The following is a 25,694-nucleotide window of genomic DNA, read 5'->3' as shown; positions in this document are numbered from 1 at the left end:
GACTACCTATAGCAATTTGTGAATCAGTTGCATGGGTCATCTCTGCATTCCACATGAGGTCGTGGTGTTTGTTTATAAATGACCACTCCAGGAGTGAAATGTAAAATTTGTTACTACCGGTTCTGTGGGCGTGGCTTGGTGGGGGGGGGGTTAATGTGACTGGGTGGGCGTGGTCAACTTTTGTTTTTTTTAACTTTTCAAAGCATTTTTTCTAATGCTTTGAAAAGCCTCTGCCGATCAGGAAACTCAGCTGGGATCATCAGAGAGGCTTTTTTAAAAATACCTCTCTGCAGATCAGGAAACTCAGCTGGGATCATCAGAGACTTTTCAAAGCATTTTTTTTACCACCTCTTCGGCCAAGAGGTTGCAGAAAAAAATGCTTTGAAAAGCCTCTGACGATCCCAGCTGAGCCGCAGGATCATCAGAGGCTCTTTTTTTTTTTACTTTTAAAAGCATTTTTTCAACAGAAGAGGTTGTAGAAAAAATGCTTTTAAAAGTAAAAAAAAAAGCCTCTGATGATCCTGCGGCTCAGCTGGGCATGGTGGTGGTGGGGGGGCGCAGGGATTTTTGCTACCGGTTCTCCGAACCACCCGCCGCTATCGCTACTGGATCGGGCGATCTGGTCTGAACCGGGAGCATTTCACCCCTGGACCACTCGTGTTAAAGGTAATCATCTTAAGAGCCCTCAGGAAAGTTGTCCAGGCTTCTGATGAGTATTTCCCAATTTTAGCAACTTCCAGATGTCTGGAGTAGCTCCTAGAATTGTCAGCAATGGCCGGACTGGTTGGGGAATTCTAGGAAGTAAAGTTTACACACCTGCAAATTTTCCAAGCTAGGAAATTTCTCCGAATAAACTGCTTCAAGCAACCCTGCAAGCTTAATATTTCACTAGGAAATGATCCGGCTGTAATCCTGGAGTGGGAGAGAAATGCCCCAGACTTTAAGATCAGCTTTTGAGGCCTTCCTCCAAATCTCCTCCCCAAAGGAGGTCAGGTGGATCTCTACAAGGCGCTGAGCTTTTTCGGTGGTGAGACACCATTTATGGAATTCCCTCCGCAGAAAGAGGCTCAACTCACCACATCTGGCTCCAAGTCAAGACCTTGCTATTTTCCCAGCTTTCTTAATGGGCTTTTAATTGTACTTTAATTCATCTCGGTTTAGCATTTGAACGACTTGCCTTGCAGCTGCCTAGTTTACATGATGTTTTTTTAATGCTTTTTTAAAAAAAATTGCACATGTGTTGATTTAACTTGTATTTTTCGGTGTGTTTTTAGTGCAAACTGCCGAGAGCATTTCGGCAGTTTAATTTAATTAATAAATGACATAAAATCCATGCCCCACAAAAACAAGGCATTGCCCTTCTGTCTTGAGGGGGAACGCTAAATTAAGAGCATGACTTCCAGTGAAGCTAGACTGATGAAAAATTAGAACAGGCCTGGGTAGTAACATGGAAATCCTGCTCCAATAAGGCAGCTTGAGCAGAAGCCTTCTAAACCCTCTGGATGGTCCCCCTGGGATCCTCCACACTATGGGGTCTCCAACCTTGGCAACTTTAAGCCTGGCGGAATTCCCCAGCAAAGCTGGCTGGGGAATTCTGGGAGTTGAAGTCCACCAGGCTTAAAGTTGTCAAGGTTGGAGACCCCTACTGCACACCAGTGGTGAGTTGCTCCCGGTTCGCACCGGTTCGCAAGAACCGGTAGTAAAAAAAATTAGTAGTTCGGAGAACCGGTAATAATATTGGCTGGCCACACCCCCAAACCGGTTCCTGGCCTGGTCGCCGCTTGCTTACCCCCCCACCTCATCAGAGGCTTTTTTTTTTACTTTTTTTTTTTAAATTTGATTTATATGCCGCCCTTTTCCGGAGACTCAGGGCAGCTTACAATGCGTTAAGCAATAGCCTTCATACTTTTGTATATTTATACAAAGTCAGCTTATTGCCCCCACAAACTGGGTCCTCAATTTACCTACCTTAGAAAGGATGGAAGGCTGAATCAATCTTGAGCCTGGGGAGATTCGAACCTGCAGTAATTGCAGGCAGCTGAATGTTAATAACAGGCTATTAGTCTGCTGCGCCATCAGGCTCTCTTTTACAAGCATTTTTTCTACAACCTCTTCAGCCGAAGAGGTTGTAGGAAAAAAAATGCCTTTAAAAGCCTCTGGCGATCTCAATTGACTTGCCTGATCGTCAGAGGCTTCTAAAAGCAGTTTTTTCTGCAATCTCTTAAGGTTGTAGAAAAAATGTTTTTAAAAGTTTTTTTTAAAGTTGGCCACGCCCACCCAGTCACATTACCCCACAAGCCACACCCACTAAATAAGCCACGCCCACAGACTGGTAGTAAAAAAATTTAGAACCCACCCCTGCTCCATACCACACCTGAGACCCCTGAAATCAGCTCAAGCAGCAGAGCTTTAAAATCCTTTGGCTTTGTAAAAGCGCCTGCAATGCAAAACAAGGATGGTTTTTAGCTGAATATGTGCTGCCCTCTTGTGGCGATTATCTGTAAGTAAAAGTGGCCTGGCTCAAAACGATCAGTTTCTATTTGATTTGAACCATGGAGGGCAACAAGCTCCTTAATACAACTTGCAATGGTTCATTTAGTGACCGTTCGACATTACAATGGCATTGAAAAAAAGTGACTTACAACCATTTTTCACACTTAAGACCGTTGAAGCATCCCTACGGTCACGCAATCAAAATTCAGACACTTGGCAAGCGACTCATATTAATGACGGTTGCAGTATCTTTGGGGGGGGGGCTCATGTGATCAGCTTTTGCGACCTTCCGACAAGCAAAGTCAAGGGGGAAACCAGATTCACTTAACAACCGTGTTACTAACTTAAAAACTGAAGCGATTCACTTAGCAAGTGCTGCAAGAAAGGTCGCAAAATAGGGCATAATCAGGTTAACAAATGTCCTACCCCTGCCACGCCCACCAAGCCACATCCACAGAACCGTTAGTAAAAAAAATTGGATTTCACCACTATCTCCAACCTTGGCAACTTTAAGCCTGGCGGACTTCAACTCCCAGAATTCCCCAGCCAGCAAAGCTGGCTGGGGAATTCTGGGAGTTGAAGTCCCCCAGGCTTAAAGTTGCCAAGGTTGGAGACCCCTGGTTTAGAGCCTCCTCCTTGAGCAGAAGTTGGACTAAAAGACCTCCAACGTCCCTTCTAACCCTATTATTTTATGGCCTGTGGTCTAAATAAAATAATGATGGGGAGTGCTGCTGTTGGAATTCCCGGGCTCATTGTTTTTCTTCCGTGTTGTTCTTTGCAGTTTGAGATGCTGACGGGGGCTTTGCCGTTCCAAGGGAAGGACAGGAAGGAAACGATGACGCTCATTCTTAAGTAAGTCTCAGCATTGCAGACCCCGGGGAGGGTTTGCCTCAGGTTGACCGTTAGTTAGTCAATTGCTTTGGAAAGTTTCTCTTTGGAAAGAGATAGAAGCCGATAAGGTTATCTGGTGGTTTTATGCACAGACACCGATCTTCGTTGTCCCTCTGAGCTTTAATAGATGTTATGATCTATAGTCGTGAGGGCAGACCTATGGCACGTGTGAGCCCTCTCTGCGGGCACCTCAACCGTCACCCCAGCCCAGCTCCACCACACATGCACGGGCACCTTCCCCATGGCAGCATGGAGGAAACGTAGGCATTAGGATGCTTATGGATGCCAGTGTGCCTGGGCAGGGGTAAAATGCTCCCGGTTCCGACTGGATCGCCTGATCCGGTAGCGATGGCGGCGGGTGGTTTGGAGAACTGGTAGCAAAAATCCTTGCGCCCCCCACCCCATGCCCAGCTGAGCCACGCAATCATCAGAGGCTGTTTTTTTTTTTTACTTTTAAAAGCATTTTTTCCAGAACTTCTTCAGCTGAAAAAATGCTTTTAAAAGTAAAAAAAAAAAGCCTCTGATCATTGCACAGCTCAGCTGGGATGTCAGAGGCTTTTAAAAGCATTTTTTCTACAACCTCTTCAGCCGAAGGAGGTTGTAGAAAAAAAAATGCCTTTAAAAGCCTCCAACGATCCCAGCTGAGTTGCCTGATCGTCAGAGGCTTTTAAAAGCATTTTTTTCTGCAACCTCTTAAGGTTGTAGAAAAAAATGCTTTTAAAAGTTTTTTTAAAAAACTTGGCCATGCCCACCCAGTCAAATCCCACCCCCCAAAAAGCCACGCCCACAGAACCGGTAGTTGCAAATTTTAGATTTCACCCCTGTGCCTGGGCATCTGCTAGACTCTGCTGTGCTTGACTTAAATTTCATGGAATGTATTCGTTTACTAAAGTGAGGCTACAAAACCCTTCCAGCATCGTTTTTTGGTTTCTGAGAATGTGCTGGATCTCCCAGACTATATTGACAATCGTAGAAGGTAAAATTGAAAAGTGACCTCAGCTCAATGCTTTGAGGGGTTTTTTGGGGGTGGGTGGGATGGGGGCAGAGAAGAAGAAAAAGTTGACATAGATGTAGTGATGGTAGAAACCATGCTGGAGTTGTGAGAGACGGGGATGGTGAGCATCCCTACCAGTTTCTATTGTATAAATATTTATTTTATAACTGGATGCACCTGGCCATGGAAGCCATTAGGTGAATAGGTAAAAGTTAGATGTGAAAGACCAGCTCCACACAGGAAGGTCCAAATCAACTAATTTATTGCTCTATTCCGGATCATTCTCAACTCATGGTTAGCATCTGCTAGGAGTTTGATAAGGATCAACAGAATTCAAGGAAGGTTGGACTTAAACACACTTGTGGCTATGTGGAGGTTCTAAACTGGTCCCTCTTTTAACTCTCGGGTTCTGCCACTTTGCCCTATATCAACTCCCCACTTCAGGATATGATTTTGTGTGCGTGCAAATTTAAAAAACAGGCTTTCACAATTCCTGGTGGGCCCCAAAAGTTGCCAAGCTCTGATACAGTTGGAAACCATCATTTGATTCAGAGATGAAATTGTTCCAGGGGTTACAAATAGAGACTTCTGCTTTGCATTCCTTAAAAACCAAGCCTTTGAGCAGGGGTGGGCTTCAAAATTTTTAGCAAGGGGTTCCCTGCCTGGTTGCTGGGTGGGCGTAGCCTAGTTGGCCTCTTGCACCATGGTGGGTGAGGGGGGCGTTTTTGCCCTCTCCGGGCTCCGGAGGCTTTCCTCGAGCCTCCGGGAGGGCGAAAACTGCCTCCCCAGACTCAGGAGACCCTTGGAAGGCCTGTTTCCAGCCTTCCCAAACTTCCAGTAGGCCCATTTTTTCACCCTCCCCGAGTCTCCGCACACACCCTGCACTTACCTGCATCCATAACAGGCCGCGTAGGGACTCGTGGGAGGGATGGGGCGGGGTGGGGAGGGCCAGCCAGGAGTGGGATTTGGGGGTTCTCCAAACTGCACAGAATCTTAGCTAGAGGTTCTCCCGAACCTCTGCGAACCCCCAGCAGCCCACCCCTGCCTTTGAGGGATATCATTTGGAGCCTCTTGGCTCGTTTGTGCTAAGTGATTGCTTTGCTCCTCAAAGCAAGAGAGGTCACTGGGAAGTTGAAAAATGGGGGTGCTGCAGGGGTTTTCTCCCCTTTGCTGCCTCATGTCCACTTCTGCACATATATCTATATATATATATGTATCTTTTTCATTTAGAGCAAAGCTGGGCATGCCCCAATTTCTAAGCTGTGAAGCCCAAAGTCTTCTGCGAGCCCTTTTCAAGAGGAACCCAATCAACAGGTTAGGTAAGACCCTTGTGCTAGTTTTGCATCTGAGCATCCTCGCGGTGTGCCCATCCATGACGCAAGGGAGTCAGATCATGGACCCTAGTAGGTCTTTCAGCAGGATTTCCTGCATAGCACGATACTGTTAAAACTTATCAAAACTAAAAGCAATCAAAATGTTGAATCCTAGCACCCAAACAAATAGGATTCTGCTGCTGGGGTGGAGAGGCACATTCTGTATGATGGATGGACAACTATGGCAACTTTATGACCTGTGGACTTCAACTCCCAGAATCCCTGAGCCAACAGGGATTCTGGGAGTTGAAGCCCACAGATCGTAAAGTTGCCATGGTTGCCCACCTTTGTTCTTTGCTGCATGCATTAACTCTAAGCTGAGTGTATAACTGGTCAAAAAGAGTGCACTGTACTTTGCAGGATCTGGCCCAGATGGTGTTGAAGAAATCAAACGTCACTCTTTCTACTCTACCATTGACTGGAATGTGAGTATGTGAATTGTTTTGGTCTGCTGCTTCCTGTTTCATTTGGTATGATCTTAAAATTCTGGTTTCAGCCACAGGACCATACAGGTAGTCCTCGACTTAACGACCATCATTGGCATCAGAATTTGTGTTGCTAAGCACAGTCATCAATAACTGAGTCACACCCGATTTTACAACCTTTTGTGCCACAGTTAAAACAAATCGCTGCAGTTGTTAAGTGAATAATGTGGCTGTTCAGCGAATCCAGCTTCCCCCATTGAGCTTGCTTGTCAGCCATTAGCCAGGAAGGCAGTGGTGAAATCCAGTTTTTTTTTGCTATCGGTTCTGTGGGCGTGGCTTGGTGGGTGTGGCAGAGGAAGGATACTGCAGAATCCCCATTCCCTCCCCACTCCTGGAGGAAGGATATTGCAAAATCCCCATTCCCACCCCACTCTGGGGCCAGCCAGAGGTAGTATTTGCTGGTTCTCTGAACTGCTCAAAATTTCTGCTACCGGTTCTCCAGAATCTGTCAGAACCTGCTGGATTTCACCCCTGCAGGAAGGTCACAAATAGCGACCACACAATCTGGAACACTGCAGTTGTTATAAATACATGGCAGTTGGTCATGTGACCATGCGGGTGTTGCTACAATCTGAAATGTGAGGAATGGTCATAAGTCCCTTTTTTTCCAGTGCTGTTGTAGCTTTGAATGATGACCAAACAAATGGTTGTAAGTTGAGGGTTATCTGTATATAGATTAGGTCTGTTTATGGAGCAAACTAAAATAGAAGCCATTCTGGGTATGCTGGCTTGTTTCATCGAACAATAGATCTGAGCCCTCCATCCATGGGTGAAATCCAGCAGGTTCTGACAGGTTCTGGAGAACCGGTAGCGGAAATTTTGAGTAGTTTGGAGAACCAGCAAATACCACCTCTGGCTGGCCCCAGAGTGGGGTGGGAATGGAGATTTTGCAGTATCCTTCCCCTGCCACGCCCACAAAGCCACGCCCACAGAACTGGTAGTACAAAAAATTGAATTTCACCACTGCCTCCAGGACACATTTGCATTTCTTTGGTTTCCAAACTTTTGCAGGTAACCAATCAATTAGAACCCATCTTGGCGTCTTCCTGATAGCCAAACTGGTATTGCTGAAATACCTGGACACCATTTCCATGGAAAACAAAGCCTGTGACTGATGTTTTCATCTTTGCATCTTTGGCTCTCTTGGGGCATCCATACCCTCACCCTCACCCTCTTATTTCGATATGATTTTCCATCCTCCAGAAGCTTTTCCGTCGAGAAATCAAGCCACCGTTCAAACCTGCTGTGGGCCGGCCGGACGATACCTTTTATTTTGACAAAGAATTTACCTCCCGCACACCCAAAGGTTGGTGTTTGGTTTTTAATAATTTGAAGACAAGACGGGGGGTGTGTGTGTATGTACCTGTATTCACTTTACGGACACTATGCACATCTGTTCATAGGACACAGAAATAGCCCTTGCCTCCATTTTTAAATCATTCCATTCATTCAATCCACGAGAAACAGATTGCCTTCTTTGGCCTTTTCTCGTGGCTTTTGTTGCGTATATCAGGTTCAGCCAGATTTGGGATCCTGTACACTCTCCCAATTCAGAGAAAAGGTATTTTGTCTCTGAAAAATGGCATCGCACAAAATAAATATAAAAACATGCATTGCGACTCACTGTACCAGTGATAGCGTCCGTGTGTGTCTGGGCCGCAACCCGGAAGAGGAGCTGCATGGGTGCCCCCGAAAATGAACTTTTGGTTTCCGGTGCACGCATGCGCGCCGGCCAGCTACCTTTCCGGGTTTCTGGCATGCATGCACATGCGACGATCAGCTGGCCAACGCGCATGCTCACGCAGGAAAATGAAAGACCAGCTTTTCCAGTTACCGGCACTGCCGCATGCAAAAAGACCAGCTGATTGCCGCATGCACATGTGCGCCAAAAACCCAGAAGAGGAACGGGCAACATTGTGCGTGCCAAGTGACATGGATCCGCGTGCCACTTCGGGCACACGTGCATAGGTTCACCATCACGGCTCTATACAATTCTTTCCTTTCTGTATATCTCAGATAAGCATTTTATGTTCCTATGGTTAATGGGACTGAAGAAACGGCAGATACGGAGAACATAGGACTCTCCAGATGTTGGACTCTCACCTCCAAGCCAGCACTGGTCAGAGGGAAAGGAGTTAGTCCAACACCACTAGGTTCCTCATCCTGGTCTAAATATTACAGCTGGCTAGTGCAGTGTTTTTCAAACTTGGCAACTTTAAAATGTGCGGACTTCAACTCCCAGAATTCCCCAGCCAGCTCTTGTCCTACCTCAATCGTGGATCAGAGGTGGTATTCAGCAGGTTCTGACCAGTTCTGGAGAACCGGTAACGGAAATTTTGAGTAGTTTGGAGAACCGGTAAATACCACCTCTGACTGGCCCCGCCCCCATCTATTCTCTGCCTCCCGAGTCCCAGCTGATCGAGAGGAAATGGGGATTTTGCAGTATCCTTTCCCTGGAATGAGGAGAAAATGGAAATTTTACAGTATCCTTCTCCTGCCACGCCCACCAAGCCCCTCCCATAGAACCAGTAGTAAAAAAATTTGAATCCCACCACTGTCTTGGATGTTTGGGAAGGAATAGCCAGTGGTCCAAGTTCCAGCGAGTTGAGTTCTAGTCTTTTTTTTCCATTTTGTTCTAGATTCACCCGGAATTCCACCTAGTGCAGGAGCCCATCAGCTCTTCCGAGGATTCAGCTTTGTGGCCACTGGACTGATAGAGGATGAGAAAGCTAAATCACCACCTATGCCTTTGCATTCTGTAGTTCAGGTAAGAAAAGACTGGAAAATTCTTGAAAAAGAATTCAAAACCTGCAGAGCTCCTTAGAATCCTTGTGGGGGTGAGGGGGCTGTTCCTAAATCAAGCAAAAATTCGTATGCAATTTAAAAGCCACATCAAAGTTGTCTCTTAACTTGGCAATAAATTGTGCATACATACATAAATATATTGTTGCCAATTTATGTATCTGTCAAAGATGATTTGTATATAGTCTATGGCATCTGTGAATGTCAACACATTTTTTTTGCATTTGTTGAATCTTGACCTGCTCCAAAATTGTCCTGTGATGTTTAGTGCCAATTTAGATTAGAGAGGAGGGGAATTTTAATTAGGAATTCATTCTGCAACAATTATGCATTATATGAAAATAGCATTCAGATAGTCCTTGACTTATAACCACAATCAGGACCAGAATCTCTTTTGTTAAGCAAGGCAGTTGTTAAGTAAATCATGCCCAATTTTCTGGCCTTTTCCCGACAATTAAGCAAATCCCTGAAGTTGTTAAGCAAATCAGTTGGTTGTTAAGTGCATCCAACTTCCCCCATTTACTTTGCCCGCTGGCAGAAAGCTGGGAAGGTTGCAAATAGTGATCATGTGATTCCCCGCACACACACACCCAGGACACTGCAATCATGCCCGTTGCCAAGCACCCAAATTCTGATCACATGACTGTCGGGATGCTGCAACTGTTTTAAGTGTGAGGACTATTACAAGTCACTTCTTTCAGTGCTTTTGTAACATAGAACCGTCACTAAATGAACAGTTGTAACTTAAGGACTACCTGTATATGCAACCTTACCTGGATTTCTCCTGTTCAGAGGTTCAGCAAATGCGAGACTTTGTGTGTAGTCTAGCAAACTTGATTTTTCCTTATTGCCTTTCCTTATAGCAACTGCATGGGAAGAATCTCCAGTTTAATGATGGTTACTTGGTTAAAGAAGCCATTGGTGTGGGCTCTTATTCGGTATGCAAGCGGTGTATTCACAAGGCAACCAGCACAGAATACGCAGCCAAGGTCAGAGCTTCTTCTTTCTTCCAGCCCGAGAACAGTGAAATCCTTTAAAATCCCATTATTCGTTTTAAAGAGACGTTTCCTTCTGGATATAACGCAGGAGAGAAAAGTTGGGTTTCTGTGCGCAAGGAAGTCTTAGCCTCATGTCCCTGAATTTGGGTGTTCAAACTGCATTTGCCAATCCCAGGTGTGAATTGATGTAACGCTGGGGTTGAACGAGTGGGAAAATCCCTGATTTCGCATCTCACCATGGGAATTTGCTGACCGCACGGGCACCTTGGGTGGGATTGTAGGTCATAATGTGTGTGTCTAGTTATGTAAACAATGTTTTGCACTTGCATCAGACATCCGACTGTCCTCCCCATATTAAAAAAAGGTTATTTAAATCAGGATGGATTTGATTTAAATCGAGTTGATTTAAATCACAATTTAAATCATGATTTAAATCACTAGTAAAAAGGCTTGATTTAAATCAAGTCGATTTAAATCATAATTTTTAAAGAGCAACTGTCATCTCTGCTACTCCTTTGACCCACTGTTGACTCACCGATAGTCCCAGTGCTGCAGAATATACAGCCTCATGCTACATAACTAAGCTCCATTTCATGCTGAATAAACTAAATTATTTATGTATCTTAAATAGAAAACTATCTTACAATAGATTTTTACCCCAAAAGTTTTTTATTAAAATAAATTCGATAAAAATCAAAAAAATCTGATTTAAATCAAAAAAATCCAATTTAAATAAAAAAAATCTGATTTTTTTAAAAAAATCATTGATTTTTATCCACCCTGATTTAAATATATATATATATTGTACAGATTTTTAGAACTTTATATTCTTTTGTTCGGCATTTGTTGCTGTTTTTATGGAAGCTGATTTTTATATTGATGCTCATGATTTATGCTGCTTTATTTTATAAATTAAGCCTTTTTTATATTGGTTTAATATATCTTTTATAGCATGTTTTAATTGCTTTGTATATGACTCAAGACTATTGGATGGGCTAGAGCCGTAATGGCAAACCTATGGCAATCTCTCTCGGGCACTCCTGCCGTCGCCCCAGCCCAGCTCCACCGCACATACGTGCATCCCTCTTGCCGGCCAGCTGGTCTTCGGGTCTCTGCCGCGCATGTGAGGGGAGTAGAGCGCATGCAGGGGACATGCAGGGGTGGGGTGCTCTCATTGCATTTTGGGGGTGCACACGCCTACCCCCCCGTGCCCCGTTTTGGACCTGGAAGACCTTCTGCACCAACCTGGAAGCCAAAACAAAGCGTGGGAGGGCGGGGCACATGCGTGGGGATGTGTGTGCATGCACAAGGAACACACAGAAATGCACAGGGTAGAGCAAATGCATGGGGGGCTCTCGCATTGCACTTTGGGGGTTCGGGCATGCGCGTGTGCATTTGCGCACATGCGTGCGCTTTGGACACTCAGCACCAAAAAGGTTAACCATCACTGGGCTAGAGGTACAGTGAATAATTAAATAATAAAACCTTGCACAATTATTGGAGTGATTGAAATTAAATATGTATGTCATGTTTTCAACTTTTAAATATAATCCGACCCTCCCCCCCAAAGTAGTAAGTAGTAAATCATACTAATACGGCATATTCTTCTTGCAGATTATTGACAAGAGTAAGCGAGATCCCTCTGAGGAAATTGAGATACTCCTACGGTACGGACAGCATCCAAACATCATCACACTGAAGGACGTGAGTGTCATAGCAAAATAGAGCTTATCGACAGACTCTGCTTGTGAGGGGAAAGCAGTTGTTCATTCATGACTAAGGCAGGACATTGGATCGGAATATTTGTGCAGGCAGTCCTGGCTTCACAAATGTTCGTTCAGCAATTGTTCGAAATTACAACAGTGCTGAATAAAGCACTTGCGCCCCACGCCTGAAGTTATGGCTGTCGCAGTGCCCGTCCAGTTACATGATTGTGATCTGAGTGCTTGGCAGCCTATTTGCACTTACGGTGAATTTGCCAAGCGCCCTGTGATCATGGGATCACCATTTGTATCTTCCCTGCTGGCTTCCCCAGGAAATCAATGGGGAAGCTGGCAGGGAAATTGCCTGCCAAGAGGACTCCCTCTTCTGGGGGTTGGCCGAAAAAAAAATCTATCCCAAAATCCAAGCAGGATTTTCCAGTCAGAGGATTTACAATTCCAGAACAGGAAGGCAGCCATAGTAAGGTAAGGAGTGTGGAGTAGGGGAGGCCTGGCATAGGCCATATATAAGTTTCTCTCCACTCGGAGTCTGAAAAATCCTACTTGGATTTCAGCAGGGAGGATTTTCAGTTCCTGAGTTGGAGAAACACTTGTGCATCCCAGGCACCTCGTGCTCCTTACCTGGGACTCCATCTATTTAATGACCCATGAGATTGCTTAATGAACAACCAGGAGTGCTAAGATTGCAGTCATTGAGCAAATCAATCACATGATGTCTCACTTAATGACTACTTCACTCAACGACTGAGATTCCAATCTAAAGTGTGGTGGTTAGGTGAATTACCTATAGTTCATTGGTGACAATGACTGTGGATAAACATCCCTTTGCTGTCTTTCTCACTCCCAAATTAGATCTGCTCACAGTTATGGCCTTGCAGGATTCGTAAAAGACACAGACTTTTTGAAGCTGTATCTAGAGACAGTTCTGAATTCCTTCCTGGTGCCCAGAGCAGGCTCTCCTTTTTACAGAGGGTATTTGTTGAAGTAAAATATAAGAAAAAACAAACAGGGGTTACAGTGGAAAGAGTCAGCCCTATGTATATGGGGCCCTAAAAAGATGTAATCCATCAGATATCTGCTGACATGCATTTCAATTCTGATTCAGCATAATATTGCTAGACACACACACACACACACACACACACACACACACACACACACACAACCCTCTGTTTCAGAGCTCAGACGTCATACACAACAACTCCATGGTTGCGGAGATGCTGTTTCTGTATTGTAGAAATCTTTATCACCGGGCAGAATTACATCCTGTGCAATTTCCAGGCCTCAAGTTGGATGTACAGCAGGGGTGTCAAACTCGATTTCATTGAGGGCTGCATCAGGGTTGTGTTTGACCTCGGTGGGACCGGGGAGGGGGGGGCATGGTCAGGGTGGCCGTGGCCAGCTCAACGTCACTCATAGAGGCTCCGTTTTTGGCCACGATGGCCTCCTGCAGCCCTCTGCCAGTGAAAATGGAGCCCGCGGCCCTCCTGAGCTCCGTTTTCACTGGCAGAGGGCTGCAGGAGGCCATCGCGGCCAGAAACGGAACCCGGGAGGGCTGCGCATGGTCCTTCTGAGCTCCGTTTTCACTGGCAGAGGCAAGGCGGGCCAGTCCGCTGTTTTCAGGGCGGGCCTGCAGGCCACATCTAAGCACCCTGTGGGCCGGATCCGGTCCCTGGGCCTTGAGTTTGACACCCCTGATGTATAGTATATTAAGTTGGGAGACGGTTTGGGGAAACAAGTTAAATCGTTTTTCTCAGACCTGCTCAGAAATATCCATTTGGCAGGTGTACGATGATGGCAAGCATGTTTACCTGGTGACTGAACTAATGAGAGGCGGGGAGCTGCTAGACAGGATTCTCAAGCAGAAGTGTTTTTCAGAAAGAGAAGCAAGCTCCGTCCTGCACACGATCTGCAAGACCGTGGAATATCTTCACTCCCAGGGGGTGAGTAGAAGACACTGGCAAGGACCCTCCCACTTCCCTGGGCCTCCCTGCCTTTGTGCCAGGGTGTATGGTCACAACGTCAAGATGGTCGCTCGGTTTTTTTGCATGACAAAATGTTTATGTGCATATTTATTGCATGTTTTAATCTGTTGCGCAAATAAAAATAACCTGCGTTGAAGCAAAAACAAACATCAAAACTGGGAAAAGCCAGGGTAAATCCACTACAGTCATGGTTTTTTTAAAAAAAAATCAGGATGAAGAAAAGTATCATCAGGAGAATGGAATGGAATGGAATGGAATGGAATGGAATGGAATGGAATAGAATAGAATAGAATAGAATAGAATAGAATAGAATAGAATAGAATAGAATAGAATAGAATAGAATAGAATAGAATAGAATAGAATAGAATAGAATTTTATTGGCCAAGTGTGATTGGACACACAAGGAATTTGTCTTGGTGCATACGCTCTCAGTGTACATAAAAGAAAAGATATGTTTATCAAGAATCATAAGGTACAACACTTAATGGTAGTCATAGGGAACAAATAAGCAATCAAATCATATTCGGAAACAGTCAATATAAATCTTAAGGATACTAGCAACAAGGTTACAGTCATACAGTCATAAGTGGGAGGAGATGGGTGGTGGGAACAGTGAGAAGATTAATAGTAGCGAGACTTAGGAAATAGTTTGACAGTATTGAGGGAATTATTTGTTTAGCAGAGTGATGGCGTTCGGGAAAAAAGTGTTCTTGTGTCTAGTTGTTCTGGTGTGCAGTGCTCTATAGCGTCGTTTTGAGGGTAGGAGTTGAAACAGTTTATGTCCAGGATGTGAGGGGTCTGTAAGGATGTGGAAGAAGTACAAAGTAAATGTCAGAAGAGATTCCTCAGAAGAGATGGACATCTAGTATTTTGCAGGTGTTAGTACCAGATTGGTGGTGCTGTATTGAATTTGAAGGTGGTCACACGCATGCCTGAATTAAAGCAAACTAATGACTTCGGCTTTGTCTTCTCAAATGAACTTGTAGAAGTTCATTTATCACATGAGATTTGACAATTATATACAAACAATTATAGACAATCCAAACCTGGGGGTTATTTTTCTCTGGTAGTAGCAAATCTCTAGATTCTAGAACGTTCTTGTGGTGAAAATCTGTGGGTTCAGCCTCAGGTTGATCGTAGTTTCCATTGCAACATTATTTTAACAATCCTTTTCTATCAATGTATTGTGACTTCTGTTTTATTGCACCCTTTTTCTACTTTTTTTTTTTTTTAGTCTTCCTTATTAGGGGCTCTGTAACCCAAAAGCAGGAAAGAAATACACTGCAGTTGTAGGATCAGACTGAAGTTTAACATCTGGAACTGGAGCGCATAGCTGTAAATTGGAAGGAAGCAGTTGCAAACTCATGACCTGAAATTTCCACTTCTGCTTTGCAGGTGGTCCATAGAGACTTGAAACCTAGCAACATCCTCTACGTAGATGAGTCCAGCAACCCAGAATGTATTCGTATTTGTGACTTTGGGTTTGCCAAGCAACTGAGGGCAGACAATGGGCTCCTCATGACCCCTTGCTATACTGCCAACTTCGTTGCTCCAGAGGTAAGCAGCTCATAAACCTGAGTTTGTTGGGGTCGAATTCCCAACATACTTTTGTTACATTAATTTCATTCGTTTCAGGAAAAACTCTGTAATCACTTTCTCCACCCAACTGGGCTGAATTAAAAGACCTGATCGATACATTTTTGTGCCTGAAAATGTTTGTAGGATAATGTACTACAATGGAATCAAGTGCAACGGTTGTTTAAGCACTTGCGTCTGTCCCCAAACTGAAAATAAAGCCTACTTTTGCTCTTAGCTGAATCTTCTGAAGTCCCTGAGTTATGTTCCTCTTGCGGATTTTCCCCAGATCATCATATTAACATGCTTGGGTTGGGGATCTTTTCTCCTCCGATTGTTCCTAACGGCATCTGGATTTTAGTAACTATCACAAATTCTCATGGCTTCCTTTCTTGCATTTTCATGGTGTCCTCTAGGTAAGAAAGCCAGAATATACCTGGAATTCCAAATGCTACCTTTGTTTTATCTGATAGGCAGGGGTGGGCTTCAAAAATTTTAGCAAGGGGTTCTCTGCCTGGTTGCTGGGTGGGCGTGGCCTAATCGGCCTCCTGCACCACGGGAGGGGGGTGTTTTTGCCCTCCCTGGGCTCCAGAGGCTTCCTTTGAACCTCCGAGAGGGCGAAAACGGCCTCCCCAGGCTCTGGAGGCCGGAAACGGCCCTGTTTCTGGCCTTCCCGGACTTCCAGTAGGCCCGGTTTTTTCTCTCCCCAAGCCTCCGCGCGTGCCCTGCACTTACCTGCCCCAAAACAGGCCACGTGGGGACCCCTGGGAGGGGAGGGGTGGGCAGGGCAGCCAGCCAGGGTAGCCAGCCAGGAGTGGGATTTGGGGGTTTTCCGAACTGCACAGAATCTTAGCTAGAGGTTGTCCCGAACCCCTTTTTTTGTAACAACACGCAGTGGTGGTATTCAGCCAGTTCTATATGGTTCAGGCGAACCGGTAGTGGCAGCTGTGGGAGGCTCTGCCCACCCGCCCAGATGTCATCACGCCCCTTTTTTGACACTCTGCGCATGCACAGAAGGTCCTGCGCATGCATGGTGTTGCGTGCGGTTCACATTTGCGAACTGGTAGCGAAGGTAAGTGAATACCACCCCTGACAGTATTTAAAACACCCTTGGGTAATAGCACAACCAATGGCTGGAAATTAGTGGAATTGACTGACTTTTTCTTAAATGACACAACAGGAAATGGAAAGAGGATAAGGAAAGGTAAAGAAGTACGGATCATCTTCTTTACAGGATGTGCAGGAGTGATAGAGAGGAGAAACTCGAAACTGAATTTCTTTCTTTCTTTTTTAAAAACGTTTTTATTTTTTAAACAAACATTTAATACATCAGTTTTCTCTTCCCTGTGACATCTCGGTGTTATCTTCCAAAGTTTCTTTCTTCTTCTGTATAGTTGTCATTACTTCTATCTTGATCCTTATCCAATCCACAATATCAATTCATCACTAACATAATATCCAACTCGTCACATATTTTTACATATTTATATAATTAATTATTTATATCTCTTCTCCAACCAATAATAAAAATCATTCCATATTTTAAAATATTCTGAGTATCTTTAATCATCAGAGTTAATCTATTCATTTCTGCACAATCTTAAGATTTTTTTTATTACTTCTTCTTCCAAAGGTATTTTCTCCACTTTCCAATTTTGTGCATAGACAATCCTTGCAGCTGTTATTACATGTGTTAAAAACTGAGCTGCTTTCTACCTCACGGTTTTTCTGCAGATTTTTATATTGCTGGAGATGTCACCCTTGCCTCTTTTATTTCTTCTCTTTTTTTTCCAGAGACCAAGAAAATTATCAGGGAGCACCATCAGCTTCATTGCTTTCCCTTTTTGTCAGCGTATTCTCCCGTTCTTCCTACAGTTGATAATTATGTCTCCATGTTTTCTTGTTCTAATTTAGGTTTTAAAACGCCAAGGCTACGACGAGGCTTGTGATATTTGGAGCTTAGGAATCCTTCTCTACACAATGCTAGCAGGGTAAGATGGATGTATTGTGGGAGAACAAAAATTTTGACTGTATTTCTTTATTAAATTTTCATTCCACCCACTCTCCTTCCAAAGAATGCTGGAGAGATAGGTGATTCTCTACCTCTCTACCTCTATTTTTTACCTCACAGTAGTTCTGTGAGACAGGATAGGGTGAGACAATTCAACTGAATGAAGCCATTTTATGGCTTAGTTTTGGCTTAATCTTTTATGCGAACCTAGCCATTATGGTGTCTTCATTACGAGTTATCATCTTATGCACAATGTGAACCCAGCAACCCATACTTAGCAAAGAGTAATATGAACCCAAGTAATAGGTATGATGACTAGCTTGAGATTGCTTGGTGAATCTCCTATTTGAGCAAGGGATTAGAATCTTTGGCTGCATTCTTAACTGGTGACATTATAGCAGTCTTCCAATGTTTGAGAGGTTGTCACAAAGAGGGAGACAACTTATTCTCCAAAGCACCTGAGGGCAAGACAAGAAGTAATGGTTGGAAACACATCAAAGAGAGATTCAACCTAGAACTAAGCAGAAATTTCCTGACAGAACAATTAATCAGTGGAATGGCTTGTCTTCAGAATCCGTGGATGCTCCATAACTAGAGGTTTTAAAGAAGAGATTGGATAGCAATTTGTCCAGAAAAGTTTGGGGTCTCTTGCTTGACAGGAGGTTGGACATGAAGATCTCCAAAGTCCCTTCCAATTCTGGTATTCTGTATTGTGCCCTGCTACTGAAAACTTCACTATTATTAAGCCATGGTTTCTTTAAGTTTATTTTGTTGAGTGTGTCAGAATTGCTGGGTTCACATCACTTGTAGATAGCAATCATGCCCTATATACCACAGTAGTTAGAGTCACACAAGGCACATTAATATTTGGAAGGGTTGGCTTAACATGTTATGGGGACTAACTTATACAAAAATAAGTTCACACTGGAACACGTAAAGTCTTTCTCTTCCATCAGTGAGTAAAAAATGGATTCAGTTGAAATTATAATCTGAATCTCACCCTATCCCAATTAAGATTTTTTTTTTGTTCTGCTTAAGGTAGGCATTTGAAGCCCCTCTCTGCTCTTTGGGCAAGATTTTCCAGAAGTTGGCTATCAATAAAATCTAGCAGGCTCATTATAATGTTGCCTAAAAATTAGGAAATGCTTGTCCATTTCGAAGCTGCTACAGGCATTTATTAGGAATTGCTGTTAAACTGGAGAACTGTAACAAACCTGAAGGTCAGGCTGGCCAATTCTTTGCCCCACAGCAAATCTTCCATTCCCAACCAATCATTAACAGACACTAGACCGTATGATTCAGCTCCGTAATAGGGCACTGTGACTTATTACACGCTCATAATTATAATGAATTATGAAATCTCTCAGTTCAGAGTCTTGTCTCCTGAGAATCCCGGCTTCTGCCGAGCCAGTGTGTGGATCTCTGTGATTTTTTTAAAAAAATAACCAAACCTTACAGTGAAAATAATGTGTACTTAAAATCTCTACCTGGAGTTGAATGGTTTTTCTGCGAATTGGATGCTGTTGAAATGGTGATGATGAATCTCTCCCCTTTGCAGTCCTCCTGTCTTCTCTACCCATGTCTACTCTCAGCCCATGCTTTAGATCAGGGGTCTCCAACCTTGGCAATTTTAAGACTTGTGGACTTCAACTCCCAGAGTTCCTCTGGCTGAGGAAAGCTGGCTGAGGAACTCTGGGAATTGAAGTCCACAAGTCTTAAAGTTGCCAAGGTTGGAGATCCCATGCTTTAGATGTTCTCTTCATCTCTTGCATCTGATATTATGGTATTACATGTATTAAATATGTGGTTATTGTTATTCTCCCTGCCCCCTTCTGCCTTTTCCAGGTATACTCCATTTGCAAATGGGCCCAGTGATACCCCTGAAGAGATCCTTGTTCGGATAGGTGGTGGAAAGTTTTCCCTCAAAGGAGGAAATTGGAACACCGTTTCTGATGCAGCCAGAGTAAGGTTTAGTTCAGGCAGTGATCAACCAGCTTGAGTCATAAAACCCGAGAGTCCCGCGGCTTGGAGCTATAGCTTATCTAGTCCACTTTCATTTTGTCCAGTGGCTGACCAGGTGCTTCTAGGAGAGCCATCACACCAGCAGTGAAATCCACTTACCTTCACTAACAGTTCGGGAATGGGAGCACGCACGCCTCTTCTGCATATGTGCAGAGGGTCAAAAATGGGATGTAATGACATCCTGGCGGGTAGACGGAGCCTCCCGATGCCGGCACTACCAGTTCGCGCGGGCCGGATAGATCCGGTTGGATTTCACCACTGCATCACACCCTCCTGTCCAGGCTCCTCATGAGGAGCATTGATTCTGGAGAGTAATTTTTAACCATTCTGATATGGTTAAAAGTTATGAATTTTGAGTTTGGGGTCATTGTTATGAGTTTTTCATGACCTCCTTATCATCCAGGAATGCTAAAATTGCCCCAATTTAGCAACCGTTTCTTATTCTTGTGGTAACCAATCCCCACGGGTTTAATTATAAGAGCCGAGGTGGCGCAGTGGTTAGGGTGCAGTACTGCAGCTACTTCAGCTGACTGCTAGTTCAGCAGATCAGCGGATCAAATCTCACCGGTTCAAGGTTGACTCAGCCTTCCATCCTTCCGAGGTGGGTAAAATGAGGACCCAGATTGTTGGGGGCAATTGATTCAGCTCCCTGATTGTCAGTGCACGAACACAAATGAGCTGGTCGTTTCTGTAAGAATTCTTTTTAAAGGCTTAGCAGCTGCTCCAAAGTTTGCTCTTTTGGGTTGATCTTCTGTCCTTTTTTGGACAAATGAAAGAAGAAAATCAAAATTATCATCATGGTCCAACTGGAGTGAGCATCACTGTGCTCGGATTTGTGGGATGGATTTATTCTCCCTTTTGTCCTCTTTCCATCCCCTTGCGGGGAAGGTGGAAGATGCAAAATAAAAAGGGGTGTATAGTAAACCCCATTTTTGCAGGTCTTATTTATTTCTGAAGCAGGGAAAATCAAGTCCATTAACTGGCCAGCAATTAAGCTGGCCAGCAATTAATTCAGGCTGCAGTAGCCCTGGAATTCATTGTGCCTAAAACTAACTCCTCTGATTTAATTTTTGGATTTAGTTGACTAGGCAATAAAAAAGTTACAAGAAATAAGATGAATGATTAACGAAGAAAATTGAGGATTCCTTGAGCTCTTAAAAAACGGTGTTTGCACCTCCTTGTGTGAATGAAAAGGATGTCAATGCCTGCCATGTGATTGTGCTTTTTTGGCCTCTCTTGTTGGAGTGAGTACCTGAACAAATTAGAGATTCCATTTGGCGATTTTAGAGAACAAATCCTGGCTTATGACTGCTTTGTAAAGAAGGACAAGCCACGGATTAGAGTCAGACATGATATCCAAATGCAAAGGAAGGAAGGAAGGAAGGAAGGAAGGAAGGAAGGAAGGAAGGAAGGAAGGAAGGAATTAATTTACAAATTTATTAATCTTGGCTAACTAAGCATTGTTGTTGCCAGATATGACAAACCTGGAAGTAACTTTCAAATTAACCAAGAAGCAGCACTATCTCCTTCATTGTAGCCAAGTAACTGGCAAGGGGAAAAAAATATTCAGCAGCTATGTTTTCTGAATACTTACTGCAGGATTTAGTATCCAAGATGCTCCATGTTGATCCGCATCAGCGCTTGACTGCTAAACAGGTACTCCAACACCCGTGGATAACCCAGAAGGACAAGTTGCCTCAGAGCCAATTAAGTCACCAGGATGTACAGCTTGTAAAGGTATGAAGAGATTTGCATACTTCCTGCCATATTCTGTCACACGGACCTCGTTTTCTCTCAGTATCCTTGGGTCAGTGAGGAAAAAGAGAAACATGGGAGAGAGAGGCTGACACAACTCAAGATTACATGTGGGAAATCCATTTGTGGCATCTCATGTTTGGAAAGAAGGAAAAAAACAAGACAAGTACTGCCAAAGCAGACAATCCTAGTCTGGCTGAAGAAGTCCTTTGAAGTTGGCACTTCTGTGTTCCCACACCCCACTTGATAGTACTTTAAAAAATGTAATTAAAACACTAGAGCCATGATGGCGAACATATAGCACACGTGCCACCTGTGGCGAACCTATAGCACGGAGCCATATCTGTGGGCACGCGAGCGTTGCCCTAGCTCAGCTCCAGCGCACATGCGCGCGCTGGCAATCTGATTTTCGGGCCTTTCGGGCCCACTGGAAGTCGGGAAATGAGCTGTTTCCGGCCTCCAGGGTGTGGGGAAGGCCGTTTTCGCCCTCCCCAGGCTCCTAGAAAGCCTGGGGAGCCTGGGGAGGGCGATAAATGGGCCTACCTGGCCCACCGTGCCATCGCGTGCCAAGAGCGGGGGGGGGGTTGCATGCACGGGGTGGGGGGGTGGGAGCAGGACGCATTGAATTACGGGTGTGGGCACGCATGTGAGAGACCCCCCCCCGCTCCCCCTGCTTTTGGCATGCGACAGCAAAAAGGTTAGCCATCACTGCACTAGAGTAACCTCACCAGGATAGGAGTAGCAAGTCCCTCTCTCCCTGTCCCATGTATGTGCATGTACCTGATGGAAATCCTTAGGAAATCATTCTTCCGATAAGCTGCTTCAGATTGTTTAGGTTAAAACTTCCACGTACAGCTTTTGCTAGGGGAAATGTTTCCCAATTGGCAAAATCTGCTGCTGCTAGCAGGAAAACACCAGTCAGAGAGAGACGGAATTCTAGTCTGTAAATGGAAGGCAGAGCGAGCCGATTTGGTGTACTGGTTAACATTTTCAGGCTAGTCCTGCCTTAGGTACAAAGCCAGCTGGGTGACCTTAGACCAGTCAAACACATTCGGCCCTAGGAAGGAAGCAATGGCAAACCACTTCGGAAAATCTTGTCAAGAAAACTGCAGTGATTTGTCCAGGCGATTGTTAAGAGTTAATATTGACTTGAAAGCATTAAAATAAAAAGGCTGCACTTCTTTCAGGAACTTTAGCTGTTACATTTCTTTAAGAACAAGTCAGGCTGTTTCGCACAGTAAATGGTTCTCCTACCCTAAATACATTCTGTGGGGAAACTGCAGTTAAGTTTTGACTCCCAGAGAAGTGGATTTCATTATGCCATGGATGTCTGCAAACATTCTGGCTCCATGCTTGTTTTTATCGGTATTTGCCTGAAGAAACCAACACATGTTGGTTTCTTTCAAGATCTTGATTTGTTTCTTTAAGCAGGCTTAAATTGCTCTATCTCAGTGGAGGCTTAGCACTAGTAAAAGTGTCCATCTTGGGCAATGAGATTTCCATGGATAGTGAAACAGATAACGATAACCTTTGAAATTAATAAGAGTCTATCAGTTGTCCCTATCATCATTGCTTGTTGAGCTGGGACCTTGGGGAAGCACTCTTAGGAGTGATATGTTGAAGCCACCTTCCCCAACTGATGCCTCCAGATACCGGCAGGAAAAGGTTTGATTCTTGAGAATGTGTAAATGAAAGAATAACAGAATAAAAAGAGTTGGACTTTGGAGTCCTTCTAGTCCAGTGATGGCAAACCTTTTTGGTGCTGAGTGCCCAAACCAGAACACAGGTGGCATGTGGAGCCATATCTGTGGGCACGCGAGCGTTGCCCTAGCTCAGCTCCAGCATGCATGCGCACGCCGGCCATCTGATTTTCGGGCCTTTCAGGCCCACCGGAAGTCAGGAAATAGGCCGTTTCCAGCCTCCAGGGGGGTGGGGAAGGCCATTTTCGCCCTCCTCAGGCTCCTAGAAAGCCTGGGGAGCCTGAGGAGGCGAAAAATGGGTCTACCTGGCCCACCGTGCCATTGCATGCCAAGAGCGGGGGGATCGCACGCACATGCATGGGGGGCGGGATGCATTGGATTATGGGTGTGGGCACGCACGAGAGACACCCCCCCCACACTCCCCACGCTTTTGGCACGCGACGGCAAAAAGGTTAGCCATCACTGCCTTGTACCATTTCAGACAAATGGTTGTCCAGTCTCTTCTTAAAAACCTCTGGTTTTGGAGTAGTTACAACTTCTGGAGGCAAGTTGTTCCATTGATTAATTGTTCTAACTGTCAGGAAATTTCTCCTTAGTTCTAAATTGGAATGAAAATGCTACGTCTCCAAAGAGCATGGCTAGATGGGAGTGAATGGCTTAGTGTTTTGGGGTCAGCAAATAATCAGTTTTTTGTAGTGAGGTCAACCCTGGTGCCCATGCTACTTATACACATCTGTCTCTTAAGCAAACTCCTGTGGCTTATCTCTCTTCCAGGGTGCCATGGCTGCCACATACTCTGCACTGAACAACTCGAAGCCAAGCCCCCAACTGAAGCCTATTGAAGCCTCTTTCTTGGCACAAAGGCGGGTTAAGAAGCTCCCATCGACCACTCTGTGATATGGGAATACAGGGTAATTCTCCACCATCCCAAGTTGTGACTCTGCACAAACTCCCCTGGTATTTTCCAGGGGCACAGGAAAGTGTCACTCCACCAAGAAGTCCATCAGGGCCAAGTGCCTTCAGAAAGATTAGCTCTTGTTCTCCTCATGGATGTCTTTTTTTGTTGTTGTTGTGATGTGTTGTTCTTAAATGAACAGAGAGGCTATTTAAAAAGGAATCTATGTAGATGTAGGTAAGAAGATGAACATGCAATAATCTTCCCGCAAAACACCTCTACCTGCAAATGGCCATGCCTTAGACAAGTTGAGAACTCAGCAACTCAAACCTGGTAACAGCTGAAAGTGTGCTTTCACTGCTTCTCTCATCAAGATCACTCCAGTGGAGATGTTTTTCTTTTTTTAAAAAAAAGGGCCCCTCTGTACAGACACACACTTTTTACATGATTTGTGAGTTCTCGTGTGCACATGCTGAGCTTCCTGCTCCTTATCATCCAAGCCAGGTGGCTGTTACTCAAGATGGTTTTGAAGAACTCTCGACTCATCTCTTCCCTCTTTCCCTTTTCAACATCATGTGATTGAAGACAACTCCATCCGACTGGTTGGAATTGCATACTTTTTCTAAATCCTCAAATCCTGTGGACTCTTGAAATCTATGCCAGATTGTATCTAGCTTTTAAATGTGTAATGAGCCTGCAAGAAAATGCTTTTTCAATGGTGAAGATGTCCAGATTTTCTAGATGGAGAAAGGGGAAGAGGGTTTCTGTTTGTTTGTTTGTTTGTTTATCTGTTTGTTTTAAACTCTGCCAAACAGCACAATCCAGCACCTCCATGATGCTAAGTGCAACCAAAAAAAGTCATTATTGCTCTTTTCCTTTTTTTTTTTTTTTAATTTAACTGATTGTGTAGCTGGTAACTCAGGGTTTCTGTCTGAATTTTGAAATAAAACATATCATGCAGCTTGAAGTTACTTTACTGACTAACCTTGCATTTCCCTGTCTGGATGGTTATTTGCTATTGGGATCTCTATATTAATATACTATTTTATGTACATGGTCATATTCTTACAGTTTCCATTTATGGTCCCTGTGTATCATGTGTCAATTGTAAATCACACTGCTTAATGACAATTCAATAGAAAATGAAGCATGTCACAAAAGATTTTTTTCCAACATGGCCCAAACTAGAAAAGATGAATATGCTTTGTTTTAATTGTGCGGCTGTCTAATTTGCTTACAAATGGGACAGAATCTGTTATGTATATATATAGGAGGAGAGAAAGGAAGCTATTTATGTCACAACTTTCCAGGCAATGTTTTTTCCACTCTGGCTGGAACAATGATGACTGAAGTTTGCTTTCTCATTTGTGATGATATTTAATGTAAAAGCAAACCTTATCCCTTGTTTTATAAGATAATATTCTATGATAATAGAACAGATGTGATGAACAAGAACTGCCCAATTAGATTTACTAATGATGTGCATTTTTTTTCTTTAGGAAACATTCGAATAAAGATATTGGTTTTTATTTGGCAGAAGGGAAGTTATCAGCAACAACTGTCTTGTCACCATTGATTTTTAAATGGAACTAGACAACCTGTGCCCTCTTGGGTTATTCCTTTCAGAGATATTTCCTTAACAGATTCCTCATTGCCTTCAATGATGACAAAACTTGTAATGTACTGTCTTCACTGGAAAAACTGGGATACAGTCAGAGGTGTATCTGCCTTGAAAGTAGCCCATGCTGAACTGTATAGCAGAGTCAAACATCAACACAGGTAGTTTTATGACACATTGGGTCATAAACTGCTTCATGATGTTTCTGTCATAAAATGTTTTACCAAATTTGCTAAATTTCAACTCCAGGGGAATCATGGGTCTGATTTTGGATGCCTTCTGTAAGTTGGCGCATTTGAAATACCTTGGTTCAAAAATAAAATTGCCCGGTGGTGCACTGTTTCAACCAGTTATAGGAGCCAAAATTTTAGCAATA

The 25,694-nt window shown here is 44.0% G+C and overlaps 1 protein-coding gene across 1 annotated transcript in view; it reads left to right on the top strand.

The window, feature by feature from the left end:
- RPS6KA1 (ribosomal protein S6 kinase A1) overlaps nt 1–24,643 on the top strand; it is a 105,754-nt gene extending 81,111 nt beyond the window's left edge. The window contains exons 11-23 of the mRNA XM_070950168.1: nt 3,275–3,345; nt 5,609–5,697; nt 6,112–6,176; nt 7,440–7,542; nt 8,876–9,003; nt 9,902–10,027; nt 11,651–11,740; nt 13,542–13,700; nt 15,138–15,299; nt 17,232–17,308; nt 19,174–19,291; nt 20,950–21,087; nt 23,580–24,643. Coding sequence (XP_070806269.1) covers nt 3,275–3,345; nt 5,609–5,697; nt 6,112–6,176; nt 7,440–7,542; nt 8,876–9,003; nt 9,902–10,027; nt 11,651–11,740; nt 13,542–13,700; nt 15,138–15,299; nt 17,232–17,308; nt 19,174–19,291; nt 20,950–21,087; nt 23,580–23,702 — 1,449 coding nt within the window. The 3' untranslated portion in view covers nt 23,703–24,643. The remainder of the gene's footprint in view (nt 1–3,274; nt 3,346–5,608; nt 5,698–6,111; nt 6,177–7,439; nt 7,543–8,875; nt 9,004–9,901; nt 10,028–11,650; nt 11,741–13,541; nt 13,701–15,137; nt 15,300–17,231; nt 17,309–19,173; nt 19,292–20,949; nt 21,088–23,579) is intronic.
- The last annotated feature ends 1,051 nt before the right edge of the window (nt 24,644–25,694 follow it).

The sequence above is a fragment of the Pituophis catenifer genome, unplaced genomic scaffold (genome assembly GCF_029215685.1).
Source record: "Pituophis catenifer annectens isolate HBS135680 unplaced genomic scaffold, rPitCat1.0.hap2 SCAF_9, whole genome shotgun sequence".
Lineage (NCBI taxonomy): Eukaryota > Metazoa > Chordata > Lepidosauria > Squamata > Colubridae > Pituophis > Pituophis catenifer.
Note: the sequence above shows the minus strand (reverse complement) of the source record. Positions and strands in the feature narration are given on the sequence as shown.